At 36.0% G+C, this 20,630-nt stretch overlaps 1 protein-coding gene across 14 annotated transcripts in view; it reads right to left on the bottom strand.

Moving 5' to 3' along the window:
* Window positions 1-20,630, bottom strand: part of DTNB (dystrobrevin beta) — a 228,707-nt gene that overhangs the window by 140,157 nt on the left and 67,920 nt on the right. For all 14 annotated transcript variants that reach the window (XR_009054650.1, XR_009054651.1, XM_057741417.1 and 11 more), the window contains exons 6-8: window positions 18,941-19,095; window positions 5,267-5,372; window positions 2,577-2,743 (exon numbers count right to left, since the gene is read on the bottom strand). Coding sequence is in view for 12 of the 14 variants with exons in the window: in XM_057741417.1 (XP_057597400.1) it covers window positions 2,577-2,743; window positions 5,267-5,372; window positions 18,941-19,095 (428 nt within the window). In the remaining 2 variants the exon portion in view is untranslated. The remainder of the gene's footprint in view (window positions 1-2,576; window positions 2,744-5,266; window positions 5,373-18,940; window positions 19,096-20,630) is intronic.

Here is a 20,630-nt window from a genome sequence, read left to right as displayed (position 1 = left end):
GCATAAGATGTTCGGTTTAACAAAATTTTATGATTTAGCTGTAATTGAAAGCTATCTAATAAAAAAAAATTATCTCTAACACATCGTCAGAGATGTAGGAAGTATATGCTTGATTACAGTTTGTTTTTTGTTTTTAACTAATCCCTGATATGAACTTATTTGCTTTTTTCTTGATTGAGTTTTAAGAAAGTTAACTAGGAAAAAAGAAAAGAAAAAACTCTGCTTATTGAAGATTTCTAATACTTAAAGTCTAGCAGGATGACCAGGCTTAAGAAGCTAGATCCTGAACGTATTATACTTATGACCCTATAAATTTTTTTACCTTTTAGCAAACCAACCAACCAACCAACAAACAAACAAAAGCTAGAGGAAAAGATTTTAAAACAAGGGTATAGCAACTGTTTGGAAATTAAAGTATGGCATTTTTAAAACTCTGGAAATGAGAAAAGGGAAGAAAAAATGACTGATGCTAACTTGCTACATGATATATAAACACCACAGAAAAACCATACATTGACCTCCACCCAAATATTGTTATTTAAAAGACTATTTTTGGAAGAATGTGGCAATTGTAAAATACAGTATTTCCCCAACTTGAGAGATGCAAAAATTTAACTTCTTCATTTCATGCATTCAAACTCTAAAAGCATGAATAAAATTTGCCTGAAAAAAAGAACTTTAAATCTTCCTTAAAGCTCAGAGAGTAAGTCTTCTGGGGTGGGAGTGGTACCCCTCTGTACAATTTTAAAAGAAGACACTTTTCACTTGGACAAGGAGCACTGTAACATTCCATTTTACTGAATAAAAGGGACCAATTCAAATGTAATAATATCTCCATCTCCTGGAACTTTAAAAACTCTGCTTTTAAAATCCAGTAACAACTAGAAGAAAAAATCCTAAAATTTGTATGGAGACACAAAAGGCCCCAAATAGCCAAAGCAATCTTGAGTGAAAAAAATGGAGATGGAAGAATCAGACTCCCTGACTTCAGACTATACTAAAAAGCTACAGTAATCAAGACAATATGGTATTGACACAAAAACAGAAATATAGATCAATGGAACAGGATAGAAAGCCCAGAGATAAACTATGGTCAACTAATCTATGACAATGTGAGGCAAGGACGTACAATGGAGAAAAGGCAGCCTCTTCAATAAGTGGTGCCAGGAAAACTGGACAGCTACATGTAAAAGAATGAAATTAGAACACATCCTAACTCCATACACAAAAGTAAACTCAAAATGGATAAAAGACCTAAATGTAAGGCCAGACACTATAAAACTCCTAGAGGAAAACATAGGAAGAACACTCTTTGACATAAATCACAAAAAGATCTCTTTTGATCCACCTAATGGAAATAAAAACAAAAATAAATAAGTTGGACCTAATGAAACTTCTAAGCTTCTGCACAGCAAAGGAAACTACAAACAAGATGAAAAGACAACCCTCAGAATGGGAGAAAATATCTGCAAACGAATCAACAAAGGGTTAATCTCCAAAATATATAAACAGTTCATCCAGCTCAATATCAAAAAAACAAACAACCCAATCAGAAAATGGGCAGAAGAGCTAAACAGGCATTTCTCCAAAGAAGACATACAGATGGCCAAGAGGCACATGAAAAGCTGCTCAACATCACTCATTATTAGAGAAATGCAAATCAAAACAACAATAAGGTATCACCTCACATCGGTTAGAATGGGCAACATCAGAAAATCTACAAACAGTAAATGCTGGAGAGGGTGTGGAGAAAAGGGAACACTCTTGCACTGTTGGTGGGAATGTAAATTGATACAGCTACTATGGAGAACAGTATGGAGGTTCCTTAAAAAACTAAAAATAGAATTACCATATGACCCAGCAATCCCACTACTGGGCATATACCCAAAGAACACCATAATCCAAAAAGACACATGCACCCCAATGTTCACTGCAGTGCTATTTACAATAGCCAGGACATGGAAGCAACCTAAATGTCCATCAACAGATGAATGGATAAAGAAGATGTGGTACATATATACAATGGAATATTACTCAGCTGTAAAAAAGAACGAAAGTGGGACATTTGCAGAGTCATGGATGGACCTAGAGACTGCCATACAGAGTGAAGCGAGTCAGAAAGAGAAAAACAAATATCGTATATTAACACATATATGCAGAATATAAAAAAATGGTACAAATCAACCGCTATGCAAGGCAGAAATAGAGACACAGATGTAGAGAACAAACATATGGACACCAAGTGGGGAGAGTGGGGGGGGCGGGGGCGGAGGAGTGAATTGGGAGATTGGGATTGCCACATATACACTACTAATAAGAAAAAAATATCAAATTGTACACTTTAAATATATGCAGTTTATTGTATGTCAATTGTATCTCAATAAAAGTTCTTAAAGAAAAAAAAAATCAAGTGACAAAGCACAACATATCTGCAACTCCCATCATAAATGTAAGGGTCAATATTTTATGACACCACATCCTTATTTGATAGGCATCTATCAGGAAAGTGGCCTTAGTGCTATTACAAATGAAACAGATAACCATTGGGGACACAGACTGAGACACAAAGCAGTTACCCAAGAGGAATGCTCCTTCATCTGGTGTTGGTTGCTGTGAGGACCACTGGCATGGCCACGCCAAAAGCAATTCTGGCAGAGCTGGTAGTTGTGGCACTGCTGGCATCGGTACCGGAAGCCCATCATACTCTCACACCGGCAATAGGAGCACTCCACAGGGTGGAAGACTTGAGAGACGAGGGCAGGGAGCAGGGGGGCAGAGGGAGAAAGAAGTAATTTTCATTTGGAGAATAAAGTCAGTGCAGTGGAAAACCAAATTTAACATAAAAGCAAAGGTGAAAACAAAACTAGAACTAAAGAATCAAAATTGTCTTCTATTTAGTTACTCTAAGCAGCCATTCACTGAAATAAAAACACAATGACAAAATTTCCCATTTAGAATAGATTACAATCCACCTTAGAAAACAACCAATTTCCTTCTTTAAAATGACATTCATGTCTCAAAGTTCAGGTAAATAAACAAGTAAGGAGGAGAGACACCTTCACTCCAGAATTTCTCTTCCAAACTTATTTTTTTAAAGAGATGTATATTGTTAGTTGTGGACATATGTTTCCTTCAGTAACACAAAATCCGTGAGAGCCAGGACCACATGCTATGTGTCTCTGTTACCTGCAAGTGGTATTTCACACAGTTGTTTGGACTGAAGGACTTCAAATGTTTGCTGAATTAAATGTTTGCTGAATTAAACACTACTACACGGACATCCTTGGCGATCCAGTGGTTAAGACTCTGCGCTTCCAATGCAGGGGCACGGGTTCAATCCTTGGTTGGGGAACTAAGATTCCACATGCCACACAGAGCAGCCAATAAATAAATATATACTACTACATACCTGGCTGCAAATGGTAATTGGTACAAAAGTAAGGCTAGCCATATCAAAATACTAGTTTTAGGTAAGAGCTCTAAGTACTGGCATAAAATAAAGTACTCAAGCCAATGAAAGGGCAGTGATTTGGAGGGAGGGAAACTCAGTGACCTGTATCTCTTTTCTTCACCTCACATAGCATCTTACCAGCTGGCAGTCAGGATTTACAGGGGTTAGTGGGAGTCTCTTATAGCCTGAAAGTCCAATTCACTGAGTGGATAGTGGGCAATAAATGCACAACTGTATATTACAGATTGTTATTTATACTTTTAAATGTTGATGGCATAATTGTTCCCTCTGGTAATTCAATTCTGAACATAAGAAACTGAAGTCAAAGGAAACAAGGATATAACATTCAAATCTTCACTTGAACAACTCTTTCTAGCACTATGTATACAAAGGCAATCTTATCTCAATTATAAGGATTTTTAGTCCTGCTTCCAAACATGCATATTAACTAGAGAATCAAGACTCAAAGCAAACAGACAACAACAAAATGTGAGCACTAGGTGAAAAAAATAATATATAACAAGATCACTACAGAATAACGGAAAAGTAAAATCTGGAATGAGAAATCCAAAGGACATACTTCCTCTAAGAAATTTAAAATTTTGTTATCAAGATATTTCTAAAGAATAATGAAAATGCTAATCACATGAGAATGTAATCAATAAATAATATACTACATACAAAGCCACAACAAAATATTCATTTGGATACATCTCGACAAATGAGATTCTCTCTACTCGGTACAACAGATATAAAACGATTTTATGAAAATGAGCTGTATATGAAACTACTAAAACACTTAGGGCTATAATAGTATCGCGCCCCCTGCCCCCCGCAAAGAACCAATACTATAATAATTTAATAGCATAAATCTCTAACCAAAAATCCTGTTTAAACATTTAGCAGTTTTAGTCTACTCAAGAGATTTCAGAACTTTAGGAAAATAATCTTGACTCTAAGGACTTGTGAACTAAAGCCATAACTGGGCAAAAGGCTGAGAAGTTTAAAAAAAAAAAAAAGAAAAAGACAAAGAATATGGTAGTGTTCTCTCATTCTTACAAAATGAAAAAAGAGGACTCTGCTTTTTAGTGCCTCTCAGCTACCACTTTCTCTTCTGTGGAGTGAGGAGAGACAGGCAAGAGCCTTGAGAGAAGAGAGGTTCTAGAGAAAAACTAGGACCTTCCCTTTAATGAACTCAAACAACCTAAACAAAGAGAAAAGCTGACAGCAATAGCAGAAAAACCTAAGAAATTATTAAGAGATAAGTACCATTTCAATTTCAAGTGAAACAAAGAGTTAACTTAAACTACTGGGAAGGATACTGAGAGCAAGTCAGTAGTAACGGAAAAAACTGAATATGGGTGAAACCCAGTATCAAATTCTATCTTAGCTATTTTCATTTAAACTATTCCAAAATAATTAGAGTTCTAATGGTTGATACTGAATATATCCAGTTTTTTGGAGGTATGCTTTTTATAAACTAAGGAAACAAAGGAAGTCACAGCTAAGTCAAGTGTGTTCAAGCAGAAAACCACCAACCGGAATCCTGGGGGAAAAGTCTAGAGTTTGAACCACAAAGTTTTCTGACCTGATATTACTACTCCTTCGTATCCTATCTAAGTAATAATTCCCCTTTCCCTTTTTCTTTTTCTTTTTTTTTTAGAAATAAATATTCCTCTCTTGAAAGTTAAAACCACAAATTCAAAGGGTGGAGTGCCAGCAAATGTCAACTGCTGTTCTCAAGGACATTACAAACACTGTCAGGTCACATACTTCCTACAGCACAGGGAACTGAGTGAGAAAAGTTCTGCTTACCATTCTCAGCGTGGGCAAGCCTATGCATGAGAGGTAGCCAGACAAGGCACTGGGGAGGAGGATCGGCCATCATTGTGTCTAAAAACATATTTAGCATTATCTTTTTCTGTGAAGAGAAAAAATATATATACTTCATATTTTCCAAGTATCTCTGAACTCTAAGATTAAGGTAACTTAGGATTCTCCCAACCAAGGTATAATGAATTACATGGGAAATTTTATAGCAAAATAAATAATATTGTGCATTACTACAGACACTGCTACACACTACTATACACTACTGCTGTATCAAATGCATTTCCACTTACATTATTTTATTTGAGTCTTAAAACAACTGTATAAGACAAATAGACTAGGACGGAATTACTATGTTGTACACCTGAAACTAATATTGTAGGTCAACTATATTTCAATAAAACGTATGAAATGAAAAAAAGAAATAAGCTAGGTATTGCTATTTTCATTTTACAGATGAGATAATAAAGGAACAATGCACTTAAATGATTTGTAAAGGTGCTACCAGAATCAGGACTACAACTCAGGTGTTCTTCAAATGACTATTTCTGAAGAAACTTGAAGGAAAGTCTCAGATCCAAGGCAGAGACTACAGGCCAGCACTGAATGCAGGGAGGGAAAGGTTCCCATATATATACAAGAGGCCTGAACGAGGGTGATAACAGTAGGAAGTTATCATCCAAAGGCCCTGTATACACAGCTGTGCTAATAAAGTTTTCCAAAGTGTTTTCCATCTTAGGCAGCAAAGTTACTAATGTTTCTGAGATTTCAGTGGAATCTGGGAGGAATGGGTGAACAGCACTAAAAATAATACCAGGGGACTTCCCTGGTGGTCCAGTGGGTAAAGACTCTGCCCTTCAAATGCAGGGGGCCTGGGTTCAACCCCTGGTCAGGGAACTAGATCCCATGTGCTGCAACTAAGAGCCCACATGCTGCAGCTAAGACCCAGCACAGCCTAAATAAATAAATATTTTTTTAAAAAGAAAAAGAAAACCAGAAAGTCACCCAACATTTGAATGGAGGTTCAGACACAGAAAATGCCACTTATAATGGATATGCAAATAACTGTAATAAACCAAAATGAAATTAAAAGTGTCTACTTAAAATTGAGAAAGAAGATGACAGAAGTATTTGTATCTAACCAGAGGTGGCTAATAAACATTAAATGTATTATATCATTTATTACAAATTTAATGTTTAAATTAATATTTCTGTATCTTCATATATTTGTTAAAAATTACATTTTTACAAATCCACTTATAATCCTAATGCTACTTTCCCTAAAAGTTTTGACTCATCTACCATGGAGTTTTGTGGCATTTTTTAAATCTTCAGGATGAAAAGGAATGATAATATTTGATATCTCAGAACCCTCTCATAAACACACTCAGGATCAGTTTCCAAAAGTTGTCCTAAGTCATACTATAATGTGAAGTCCTCCAAAAGCATGAGGAATGAAACCAGAAGAACTGTGTCCCAGTGCTCTGTCTTCTATTAACGTGATCTGGGGAAAAGCACCTAACAGTCTGGTTTCCATTTTCTTCTCTCTCGAGGGCTAGAGCAGTGGTTCTCAAAAGTATGGTCAGAGGTCCCCCTGAGGTCCCTAAAACATTTCCAGGGAGCCCATGAGGTCAAAACTATTTTCATAATAATCCTAAGACATTATTTGCCTTTTTCAATCTCATTCTCTCATGAGTGTATGGTGGAGTGTTCCAGAGGCATCGTGGCATATCCACAATTATCTGAAAAAGCGTTTAAAACATTCCTCCCTTTTTCAACTACATAGCTGCGTGAGACTAGATTTTCTTTCCATACTTTAACCAAAACAACATATCACAACAGACTGAATGGATAAGCAGATATGAGAATCCAGCTGTCTTCAATTGAGCCAAATATTAAAGACATTTGCAAAAAATATAAAACAATGGCATTCTCAATTTTTTTGCTTTGGAATATATATTTTTCATAAAATATATTATTTATGTTAATATGTAATAGGTTTATCATTGTTCTTTTAAAATGATTTAATATATTTTAATTGATCAATTTTAATTTCTAATATGGAAATATTGATAGCTGTAACATATAAACAAAAGCTCTCTGGGGTGTTCAAATATTTTCTGGGGTGTAAAAAGGTCCTGATACCAGAAAGTCTGAGAACTCATGGGACAGAATTCCCAGCTCTAAAATTCCGTGACTCAGTAAATAACTATGTGAAAGACAGACTGCCTCTCTTTCCTACCTTTTTGTTTTGTTTTATTTTGGTTTTGCTCTTGAGTTGAACACATTCTTTGCATTTCTATTTTTTACAGCACAATATTTATAACAAAAACTATAATAAAATTGCAAATAATGCACATTCCTACCACAATTCTCATTTTTCTGTATTTCCCTCCAAACGCACGTTTCTATATAATTATGTACACAGGGTAGATAAAAATATATAATCTCTTTTCACTCAATGTTTTATTAAATACTTTATTGTTTTGCTACAAGGTCTTCTTTTCTAATCATTTTAACAGCTGCCTCATCCACTGAGCAAAAACACCATGATTTATTTATGCTTTCCTCAGTAAAACACTGAGGCTGTTTTTATCTTTGTATGCACTCTCATATTTTTCTTAGAAACCAGCACTTCTGTTTGTTGCCTACCTCCCTGCCCTTTGTTATTCTAATCCTCAATACTGACAGTTATTAGTCTAGATCCCATTCTCACTTTCCTCCCTCCACTCTTGGCTACAACTTTTCTGTTTTAAAAGAGGGAAGGAATCATCTCTTAAAAGTGAGCACTTCAGTATCACTAAAGTAACATGAGAAAACAGGTAAAATAATTTAGCACTAGATCATCAATTTCCAATTTATCATTTCCATTAAAAACTCCTATTTTCTTAGTGGGCAATAGGGAAATATTTCTTACCTATCGTCCTAGCACTTACTTAGTAATGAGTTAAACAATATGACATTTAGCTAAAAGACTTAAAAGTAACATTTAAAAAATCTTTCAGATTAAAGTGTTTTTATACAAACTTTTGTGTAGAGTTACAGAAATATTTTGTCTGACATGGGCAAATACACATTAACTGGTTACAGGACCAGTGCTATGGGTCAGCCTTTCAATTATTGTAAGGCAGTGAATTTGTCCATATCGCAGATTTATTTTGGACTTTGAAAACTAGAGTACTCTGTAATGACACAATATAGTGTTGCTGTGTTTTTGATCAGATACTTTTATTTATTATAGCTTTTGTTAAAAAAGAATGGAAAAAGTCTTCAAAAATTCTGAAATTTGGTATTTTCCTCATTGCAAAGATTGTCTCATTTGAGAAAATCATGGAATAACAATATCAATGAAAATAACAAGGTTGCAAGTACAGCCATGAGCTGTAAGCTTGCAGTGAGAATTCAAGCCCAGATACTTTCTCACGCCATATTTGATTTAAAACCACTACTCAATGGAAGATGCCTTAGAGGACTGGGGCGGGGAGGGTGGGGGGGACTCGAGCTGGGGGGAGTCAAGGAAGGGAGGGAATACGGGGATATGTGTATAAAAACAGATGATTGAACTTGGTGTACCCCCAAAAAAATAAAAAAAAAAAAAAAAAACCACTACTCAATCCAACTATCTAGTAAGCATCAATGATTTTCCAGACACTGTTAGTCATGGGGATGTAAATCTGAAGGAGACCAAAGTGCATCCCTTCAGGGTATAAGTGAGCTAGATGCAACAGGCCAGGGACTGCAGAAGAGGAAACAATTAATCCTACACTGAAAGATTCAGAGCATCAAAGACAAGGAGATATTCATCTGTGATTTGAAATATGAGGCCTTTGTCGAGGGGAGAAAGGAGGTCAGGGGTTACTGGCATTTCAGTGAGAGCTAATGGCATAAACAAAGAAGAGAAGCATACCACTTTCGCTTACTCAAAACAAGAGAAATGCAAATCAAAACTATGCTGAGATAACATTTCTCATCTCTCAGATTGGCAAAAATTCCTAAATGTAAGAACATGTGCTGTTGGCAAGACTGAGCAGAAAAAGATGGCCTTATACACAGATGGTGGGAATGTAAATGGCACAGCCCCTGTGGCACTGGGGCAATATCTAAAAAGAACCCATAGCATCCTGAGGGATGAGGTCTGTGGGGGTAGGAGGGATCAGGAACCAAGGCAAAAGAGAGACTAGGGTTGGATCAATAAGCACCACCTTGTCTGGCTAAGAACTTTACCAGGAGGCAATGAGGAGTTAGTAAGGTTTTTTAAAGCAAAATAGGGACACCGACAGGGCTGTTTTTTAAAAATGATGACAAACTAAAATTTGCTTATGATTAAAAGGAATAATGAAACAAAAGCAGTATCTAAGCAGGCACTGTCCTCTTCTTTAGGTTGCCATTAGGCCAGTAAGTAAAGTGACTAGGAGACCAGGGTCCTCAGGTTTTTTGGTTTTTTTTTTTTTTTGGGCAGAGAATTTTTCAGCTTTGCCTGAAGACTAGTGAACCATAAGGCTCTAGGGTAGGGAATGCCTGCTAGACTGTGCCGCCAGTGAACCCCAGGGAAGCAGCTGGGCCAACAGCCCCAACACTGCACACCCAGCAGCCTTCAGCCCTGCCCACGGGCCAGGGAACCACGACTGAACACATCAGGACCTGTTCGCAGCTCGTGAGTAATAACAGAGGGTGGACCTTTCCTACAGCATGCACACAGTACGTATTGCTACCTAACAAAAATCTTTTTTCTTTTCTTTTTTCTTTCTCTTTTTTTTTTTTTAAAGAAAACAATCTTGGAGCCACTTGTCATTTCTACCTAAGGAATAATTTAGCAAGACAATCTCCTCCATAGGCCCAGCTAGAGCAAAATCTCACTTCTAGGTCTCTGCAATTTTGTTCAGCCTAATGAATGCCAGTGATACAGGCCTCATTACAAAATATACTTTATACGCTGTATTTCATCCAATCGGAGACACCATCACTTGTAAGATGCACCATTATTTTTTTCCTACCACTAAGAAAGAAAAACTCAGCCAATTAAACTAACTCAATGACTTAATTAACTGTAATCCCTCATGACATGTGAATCAGTCACACCAGTCTGTTCATGAGCTGAAATTCCTTTCATCTATTCAGAAGGATCTGGCAATTTTGCAAGGTTCAGTTGCACTGCTTCAAGTGACTAGAAATTATTTTGGTCATACCTCAGTAATTTAAAAAAGCACAGCTTCATCTTTTTGTGGATATCTTCCTTTGGGGAAAAAATAAAAAGAAAGAAAATCTTATGTAAAGCACCTGGTGCTGCTTTGTAAGAAAATACGGAATTCCTCCAATGATGAATATGCATCTCACTAATACCAAATTTACTCCCGTTATGTCCACAACTTCCTGTGTTTACAACAACTTTTCGTTTAATGCCAAATCAGACTATACTCTTTCTGAGGACATTTGAAAGGACAACACGCGGTACCAAAAGTGGATATGATTCAGCTGAAGTGCCTATGACAGGAACAGCTATGACCAAGTTCACACATGCGAAGGAAATGACAACCCAGCATAATCACCGTTTGGCCAAATGCAATGGTCAGATGCTATTGACGATACGCGAGATCCTGAGAGATGCCAGAAGTGAAAAGTGTCTTCAAATCAGTGAAACGTGGTAATAACGCACACTGGATTATAATGGCAATGAGGGGCTGCTAACACAGGCTGTAAAATTTGCCTAATTAGGTTATCTATGAAATATACAAATACACATATTTCATACGCCAGGCAATTCTTGCCAAACTTTATTCAATGTCCAGGAAAACAAAGTCAGAAAATGTCTCATTTCAAAGATACAGTGGGAAGAAAAGTCATATATTTTGACATATAGCAAAAGAGGATACATTAGTCAAAGTATATATAATCAGAGAACATCACTGGGAAGGAAATATTCTTGCTATTCTGAAAATCAGCAATAATGTGATCCCATCTCTGCCCACTTCCCACCTTGTCTTTGAACCACAGAAAGTGTGGCACTGTCCATAAAGAGTTATCAACAGTACCTCCTGCAATGCTGATGGAAAGAACACAGCTACTTCCCTCCCTCCCTTCTCCCTCCCTCTCCTCTCTACTTATTCAAGTTTCCCCTTCATAAAGACGGGGAGCAAATTTTAAATCCTTTGCAAAGTGGACTGAACTCTTCAAACTAAAGTCACTACGAACTTAAAAAATAAATAATAAAACAAGTAGCAATCATCTTTTTAAGGAGAATTTTAACACATCCCCAAACTCTGAAGTTTGGAAAAATTGGGGAGAAATTTAAATATATTCCCCATTTGTTTTTAATAACTTTTAAGTCTCTAAAGTCAGTTTGCTAATTTATAAAAATTGAAGAATCTTAATATAGCTGGCCTACCCACCAAAATATTAGGCTTTTGCTGCTACATTAACACTGTGATTTATTCAGATGATAATCAGAATGATAAACTTATAATCAGAATTTGTTTTTCTAGTATTGAATTTTCTATAACTATACCAAAGTACAGAGAATAGTATAATATGCCTATAACCTAGCTTCAACAATTCTCAATATATGACTAATTTTGTTTCATCTATGCCTTCACTATACCGTCAACCTGGATTCTTTTTTTTTTAATTAATTTATTTATTTATTAGCTGCGTTGGGTCCTCATTACTGCACACAGGCTTTCTCTAGTTGCGGAGAGCGGGGGCTACTCTTTGTTGTGGTGCACAGGCTTCTCATTGCAGTGGCTTCTCGTTGCAAAGCACAGGTTCTAGGTGCTCAGGCTTTAGCATTTGTGGCACGTGGGCTCAACAGTTGTGGCTCAAGGGCTCTAGAGCACAGGCTCAGTAGTTGTGGCTCACGGGCTTAGTTGCTCCGCCATATGTGGGATCTTCCCAACCCAGGGTTCAAACCCATGTCCCCTGCCTTGGCAGGTGGATTCTTAACCACTGCGCCACCAGGGAAGCCCAACCTGGATTCTTTTTAAGCAAATTCCAGACATGTTTTTTCTTGAGTTAACTTTATCTGATGTTTTACTGTTAAGGATGCTTCTAAGATGCTTCTGAGGATGATAAGAGCATCCTTGTAAATAAAAGCCTTTTTGAGGACATAAGTTTCTATTTCACTTGGGAAAAACCAAGGAGTAGAATTGCTAGGTCATGGGTAGGTGTCTGTTTAGGGTTATAAGAAAACACCAGGGCTTCTCCCAAGGTGGCTTATATGAGAAGTTGCTGCAAATCTTGACCAACATCTGGTGTCAGTCACTGAATTTTAACTATTCTAGTAGATGTATTCTGTTGAATTGACTTATAAATGCTTTTAATTTTTGATGTTTTTAAAGCTACTAAATTACAGAAGTCCATGTTCCTTATTTTGGGTCAATTTGTGAAAATCAGGCAAAAAATTGTTTTCACATAATACATATAAATTTAATAGCCTTGACATATCTTGACTAATATTTCACATAATTAAAAAAAAGTTCTGTAATATAATCTTTGGTGGATGTATATTATTCTATGGCATGGCTAAATATGCTGCAGTTTATGTAATCAATTTTCCAGTTTTGGACTTTTAGATTTCCAACTTTTTTCTATTAAGACCAAACAATGCAATAAATATTCTTGTAAATAAGTCTGTGTTTATATCCATGACTGTTTTCTTAAGATAAATTGCTAGAAGTAGAATTGCTAGATTAAAGTATATGCATCATTTTTAAAAAACATTTAACAGATTATCTATAGTATTCGCCTGTTGTTTTTCTTTTTTGACTCCCTTCACCCATTTCTCCTACCCCCCAAACCCTGCCTCTGGCAACCATCAATGTGTTCTCTATATCTTTGAGCTTGGTTGTTTGTTTGTTTGTTTGTTTTAGATTCCACGTATAAGAGAGAAGAATACAGTATTTGTCTTTCTCTAACTTATTTCACTTAGGATAATGCCCATCCACGCTGTCCCAAATGGCAAGATTTCCTTCTTTATGGCCGAATAACATTCCACTGCATACAATTCCTTTATCTACTCATCTATTAATAAGCACTTGTTTCCATATCTTGACTATTGTAAATAATGCTGCAATGAACATGAGGCTGGATCTCTGTTTTTGAGTCAGTGTTTTCATTTTCTTCAGATAAACACCCAAAAGTGGAACTGCTGGATCATATGATAGTTCTATTCTTAATTTCTTGAGGAACTGTTTTCCATAGTGGCTACAGCAATTTACATTCCCACCAACAGTGCACAAGGGCTCCCTTTCTCCACATCCTAACACTTGTTATTTCTTGTCTTTTTGATAAGTCATTCTAACAGGTGTGAGGTGATATCTCATTGCAGTTTTGATTTGTATTTCCCTGATGATTAGTGATCTTGAACATCTTTCATATGCCTCTTGGCCATTAGTCTCCTCTGGAAAAATACCTTTTTAGATATTCTATGTATTTTTTAATTGGATTGTTTTCTTGCTATGGAGTTGTATGAGTTCTTTATATATTTTGGATATTAACACCTTATGACATATATGATTTGCAAATATTTTCTCCCATTCAGTAGGCTGCCTTTTCATTTTGTTGATGTGTTCCTTTTTTGTGCAGAAGCTTTTTAGTATAATGTAGACCCACTTATTTATTTTTGCTTTTGATGCTTTAGCCTTTGGTGTTAGATTCAAAAAATCATCACCAAGACTTGTGTTAAGGAGCTTACTGCACATGTTTCCTTCTAGGAGTTTTGTAGTTTCAGGTCTTCTGTTCAAGTCTTTAATCCATTTTGAGTTGATTTTTTACGTATAGTGGAACATAGTGGTTGAGCTTCATTGTTTTGTATAGGGTAGTTTTCCCAACACCATTTATTGAAGAGACTGTTCCTTCCCCATTGTATATTCTTGCCTCCTTTGTCATAAATTAATTGATCATATATGCAATGGCTTATTTTTTGGCTCTCTATTCTGTTTCATTGATCTATGTCTCTGTTTTTATGCCAGTATTATAGTGTTTTAATACTGTAGTTTTGTAATACAGTTTGAAATCAGGGAGCATGATGCCTACAGTCTGGTTCTTCTTCCTCAAGATTGCTTTGACTATTCTGGGTTTTTGTGGTTCCATACAGATTTTAGGATTATTAGTTCTATTTATTTGAAAAATGCATTGGAATTCTGATAGGGATTGCACTGAATCCATAGATTGCTTTGATTACTATGGACATTTTAACAATATTGATTCTTCCAATTCATGAGCACAGAACAGCTTTCCATTTATTTCTGTCTTCTTCAGTTTCTTTCATTAATGTCTTATAATTTCCAATACACAAGTCTTTTACCAATTTGATTAAATTTATTCCTAGGTGTTTTATTCTTTTCAATGCAATTGTAAATAGGATTATTTTATTTCTTTCTGAAAGTTCATTATTAGTGGATAGACATGCAACAGGTTTTATTCTGCATATTAATTTTGTATCCTGCAACTTTACTGAATTCGTTTATTAATTCTAACACAGTTTTTGATGGAGTCTTTAAGGCTTATCTATATATAACAGCATGCCATCTGCAGATAGACAGTTTTACTTCTTCCTTTCTAATGTGAATGCCTTTTATTTCTTTTTATTGCCTAATTGCTCTGGCTTAGACTTCCAATTATATGTTGAATAAAAGTGACAAGAGTAGGCATCCTTGTCTTGTTCCTGATCTTAGAGGAAAGGCTTTCAGCTGTTAACTACTGAGTATGATGTTAGCTGTGGGCTTGTCACATATGACTTTTATTATGTTGAGGTATATTCCCTTTATAACCACTTTGTTGAGAGTTTTAATCATAAATCAATGTTGAATTTTGACAAATGCTTTTTCTGCATCTATTGAGATGATCATACTTTTACCCTTCATTTTGTTAATGTGGTATAACAAAATGCTTTAAGATTATTTTTTAAAGATTTTTAGATTAAAAAATATTTTAAGATTTAAAGCTATATTAAAATAAACAAATATGTAATTCCCTTTATATCTTTAAAAAATGAAAGTAATTCCGCTCTAATGCAACACATGCATTATTGGAAAACTGTACCTACTGCAAAACTGTGGATTTAAAAATAATAAGGTATGTGAGAAAAACAGGGTTGGAACAAAGCTAAAACCCTATATGCAGTTTTGTAAACAGAGGACTAACAAAACAACAGCAATACTAATAAGAGTACCAGAACAATTAAATCTCTACAGGTATTTCCATCAAGATGATACCTTTCAGCCTTAAATCCTGAGATGCTTTTTTCCTTCATGATAAGGACACACAATTTCTAAGATAGATCAGGTTTATCAAAACTATCAAATCCAGGGGATAGCTAAATTTATTTAGCATGGGGTGGGGTCAGGGGAGGAATGTCTTCACAGCTTTTTCATTCGTGAATGAAATGAATCCTCCAAACTAGCCACTTCTTTTACAAAGGGAAGGTACTTCTGCAGGATTTTCATCTTCTTTCTTAAAACTGCCATACTTTCTCTTTAATTGTGATCATTTCTCTTTCAGCCCAGACCATTAATATGTTGGGGAAAATGGCATATGAACCAGCAATGCAAACCCCACTTTACACTGACACCATTCTCTCTATCTGATGGTGTATGAGCTAACTCACATTAAGGAAACTTATACAAAGGAAAGCAAACTGCATAGAAAAAACTTACTTTCAAAAAGAAACCAAAACTTGTTGAATTTAACTCCTGCTGCATGGAACTTTGTCTCAGCCCCACCTCCTTTTTTGGGGGGGTGGGGGGGGGGTGGAGGGAGTGGTTCATTCTACCAGTAGTTTATATTTCTTTTGAGATAAGCGTCTCTGAATTTTCCAAATTTGGCACATATCAAAACAAGACTGAGTTTTTTTTAATAAGAATCTGAAGCAGGTGAAAAGCAACAATCAGGTTGTGAGTTCAAAGGCCTCACAATCATGGCATAAGGTAATTGTAGAATCCTAGACAGCAGTCTTTGAATTAACAATGGGAATTCTTTTATATTCTTCAACATTTTAAACTGTTATTCCAATTTAGATTTTCACTTTAGTACTCACATTACAAGTTAATCAAAGATTACTTTAGGTTTAGTGCCTTACATAATTATCATCCATTGGTCAAATGTTCTTCACTGATACTTCTTTGTATAAATTCCTTTCCCTGTCCTGACACTACTTAACAGTAGCATTCCAGTCCTTGATCAATTTTTAGCCTGACCTCTGGGAAGCATCTATGTGAAAAGCCACATAAGTATCATATACAAGATTACCCCAGAGGACCGTGGAGGCAGCTGTTTGATGTGATGGTGCTTATAAAGGAGCAGCAGCAGTGAGATGAGCTCTAAATTAAACATGGTTGTGGTGTCTTCATCCTACTTATCCTCACTTACATCTCTATAGGGCATTTTTTTAAATTAATTAATTTATTTATTCATTGGCTTGCTGGGTCTTCGCTGCTGCACAAGGGCTTTCTCTAGTTGTGGCGAGCGAGGGCTACTCTTTGTCGTGGTGCGCAGGCTCCTCACTGCCAAGGCTTCTCTTGTTGTGGAGCAAGGGCTCTAAGTGCATGGGCTTCAATAGTTGTGGCTCACGGGCTCTATAGCACAGGCTCAGTAGTTGTGGCACATGGGCTTAGTTGCTCTGTGGCATGTGGGATCTTCCTGGAGCAGGGATCGAACCTGTGTCCCCTGCATTGACAGGCGGATTCTTAACCACTGTGCCACCGAGGAAGCCCTCTATAGGGCATTTTAATACCTGCAGCACACTCTTGTACCAGGATATGTTTGGGTCGCCTCATATCACTTGAAAATGCATATTCAGGGGAAAAAAATGCAAACTATGTTTTATAAGAATAACTGAAGCACAGAGGTATGTTTAATATGCTAAAAGCTGATACTGACATTTATGCTTAGAGAAAAAATAATGTACAGAGACTAATTTTCACAAAAGCAATCAGCCAAAGTGTGTATAAATTTGAGAAGAACATCTCCTCAGAAGTTAATAAAAATAACTCTCTGGTATTATGGGTGCCACCTTCAGTGCTAAAGCTGAGTAATCCCTAGACAAACTGTAAAATATTGTTTGGAAGTCTGAATTCAGACAAATATGAATTCTTAGCTTTAAATGTAAAAAGGGATGTGTGTGTTTGTTTCCTGGTTCCTTTGTGAATCAAAGTATCACACAGGTCAGGAGGATCTGGTTTACAACATCCTTTCAGTTCTCAGACCTTTAGATTTGCTCCTTTTATATTTTAACCTTTTACTTTTAAATAATTTCAAACTTATGGAAAGGCTGTAAGAAGATTATTTAAAAATGCCCATTTACCATTAACCCAGATTCTTCAAATGTTAACAGTGCAGAAGAGATGTCCCTTTATCTTTAAATACTTCAGATTGCATTTCTGCAAAACCAGGACATTCTCTTAATTAAATACAAGCATCAAAATCAGGAAAATACCATTACTGACACAATACTATTATCTAGTCTACAAACTTTATTCAGATTTTCTCTATTGTCCCAATAATGTCCCTTATAATAACAATATCAACAAAATCCTAGATCATGGTTGCATTTCAGTTTTCATGTCTCTTTAGACACCTGTAGTCTGGAACAGTTCCTCAGTCTTTTTTTGTCTTTCATGACACTGACATTTCTGAAGTGTACAGGCCAAGTTATGCTGTAGAAATCCTGCATTTGGCTTTGTCACATGTTTCCTCAATGAGACTCAGGTTGTGCTTTTCCAGCAGGAGAACCACAGTAGTGATACTGGGTACCTCTCAGAGCATCCTATCAGTAGGAGGGTTATCAGCCTCTCCCTTTACTGGTGACATGGATTTGATCACTTGGTTAAAGTGGTATCTGACAGGTTTCTCTACTGTAAAGTTACTATGTTTCCTTTGTAATTAATAATTATCTTATGGGGAGATGGTTTCAGACTATGTCAATATCCTATTTCCAATAATCTTTTACCCACTAGTTTTAACATAGATTTTTTTCTTAAGTGTCTTGCTTTACAGAACTTTCTAAGTTCAGCATGAAGCTCCTTTATCTCATCTCTACCTGAAAATTAAAAAATGGACGCTACAGCCAGTATCCCACTCTGCTCTCAGTTCTCCGAGGCATAGTTAATATCTCAGGAATACACTCATACCAACCTCTAGAGCAGGACCACAAAAGGATACTCACAAATAAAAAATAAACTAAATCTATCTTTCTTTCATATGATAATGGCAGTATACCCTTGAGGAATACTGAGCTGGCAGTTGAGAGCTGTACAGCATTCCTTGTCTTCAGTGCTCAGGAAACAATGATCCACTATTGTATTGAGTTTTATATCAAAACTCCTATATTTCACAGTTAAAAAACTCTTTAGGGAGAGTGATATATGCCTAGTAGCAGTAATATAAATACTTCACCTTAAACATTTTTCTTGAAATTGTTACCAATTGAAAATATTTCAAATGTTATCATTTTTTCAGAAAAGACTTCCCTCCCCTCTCCCAAGAAGAGTTCTCAGGTGAATTTTTAATCCCCCTCTTTTCTACATCCACTCCTCTCACTTAAAGCTCTCTTTCCTCCCCTACTCAAGATCTATATCCCTAGAGTGAAGCAATCTGGTGAAATCTGACAAAAGGTGGAGGGGTGGATGAGAGATCTTCCAGTCCTAGATTCTATAAAACTGTCCTTACCTGCTGTGGAAAACAGGTGCGGACTGAGTGCTCTGTGTAACCAAAAGACGGCCCTTCAAAGACAGCTGTTGGGAGCTTCAGAACTTCCTTCAGATACTGGTCAAACTTGCTAAATATCATTAAGCCATTGGAATCTGACATCTGGGAGAAAACATCTATGAGAACAAAACCAAATAAAGTCCAACTGTAAAGAAATATCAACTTTTTAAATAAACAGCTCTATGTCATTTGTATACCAGTCCAAAAGTATCATTAAAAAGTATCATAAAGTTTTTATGATTTTTAGTTAACATGTGTTCCCACTCTCATTGACACTGTGTGGTTACTTTGCTGACGAGGCTCCTCTTTCCCACCCGCTCACTATTCTACCTAAACATCACATAACTACTCATGTACTACCTACCTAGTCTTCTGGAGCATACAGACCTGGTTAATATACAACTTTTTATTTTATCTATTTACACCTCACTTTATTCCAAGAAGAATTTGTAGCAGCATATCTTTATCTCTTACATTTATGTACGTATTCATAAGAGTCATATACATGTCTTGCACGTATGAATATATTTGCATATTGGGGATAGGGTATGAAAGAAAGTGTATTATATTTACATATTCATATACTAATGATGTAATATATTCCTGTGTAGTATGTTTATTTAAAATATTCCATTTAGTAAGTTCCGAGTAGAATAAAAAGAACTCATCTCTTCTATCACAAGACACTTTGATACTATAAAATCCTATTTTTACATAAAGTCTGACCCAAGCATCTGGAAAGACAGTTCCAGTAATACTACTTTTATATAAGAGAAAAAGAAACTTCTACTTTGTTTAAAACAGTTATCCTAGGTTTTTGTTTTCATGTACCAATCCCCAGTATTAAGTACTACTATGCTTTACTAAACATTACCTCATTTTACTGTCACAAAAAGGTGTGTGTGTGTGTGTGTGTGTGTGTGTGTGAGCACATGTGTATGCACATAACTGTTTAAATTTTATAGATAAGGAAACTAGCTTAGAAAGTTTAACTTTCTTAAGGTTAAAAAGTTAGTAAGTGGCTAAATCAAAATTTAAACCCACACTTATATGACTCCTAAGAAATTCCATTACACCACACTTCTTCAGAATGTAGCATAGAATAGACACAGAAACACACAGGCAGGAATTGTTAGGAAAGGAATTTAGAAGCTTGGCCTTGAAAAACAGGATTTGGAATGATGAGGTCAAAACAGGCTGGGGAGGTTGGGGACACAACTAGAGAAGAACAGGATAAATAAAATGAATGAATATAACAAAACAGAAACAGACTCACAGATACAGAGAACAAACTAGTAGTTATCACTGGGGAGAGGGAAGGGGGAGAGGCAAGATGGGGGTAGGGGATGAAGAGGTACAACTACTATGTATAAAATAAATAAGCTGCAAGGATATATTGTACAACCCAGGGAATATAGCCAACATTTTATAATAACCTTAAGTGGAGCATGATCTCTAAAAATACTGAATCACTATGTTGCAGACTTGAAACTAACAAAATACTATAAATCAACCATACTTCAATTTAGAAAAAAAAAAAAGAAGAAGAGTAGGATAAAAGTCTTTGTGGCAGGAATTTATAGTGTGTCTATTAGGGGAAACAGCGCATTAAAGAGACCACTCTGACTATGATGATTTATATTGAGAAGTA

Source organism: Hippopotamus amphibius, chromosome 7 (assembly GCF_030028045.1).
Source record: "Hippopotamus amphibius kiboko isolate mHipAmp2 chromosome 7, mHipAmp2.hap2, whole genome shotgun sequence".
In the NCBI taxonomy this organism is placed as follows: Eukaryota; Metazoa; Chordata; class Mammalia; order Artiodactyla; family Hippopotamidae; genus Hippopotamus; species Hippopotamus amphibius.
This window is presented reverse-complemented; position numbering and strand designations above follow the sequence as displayed.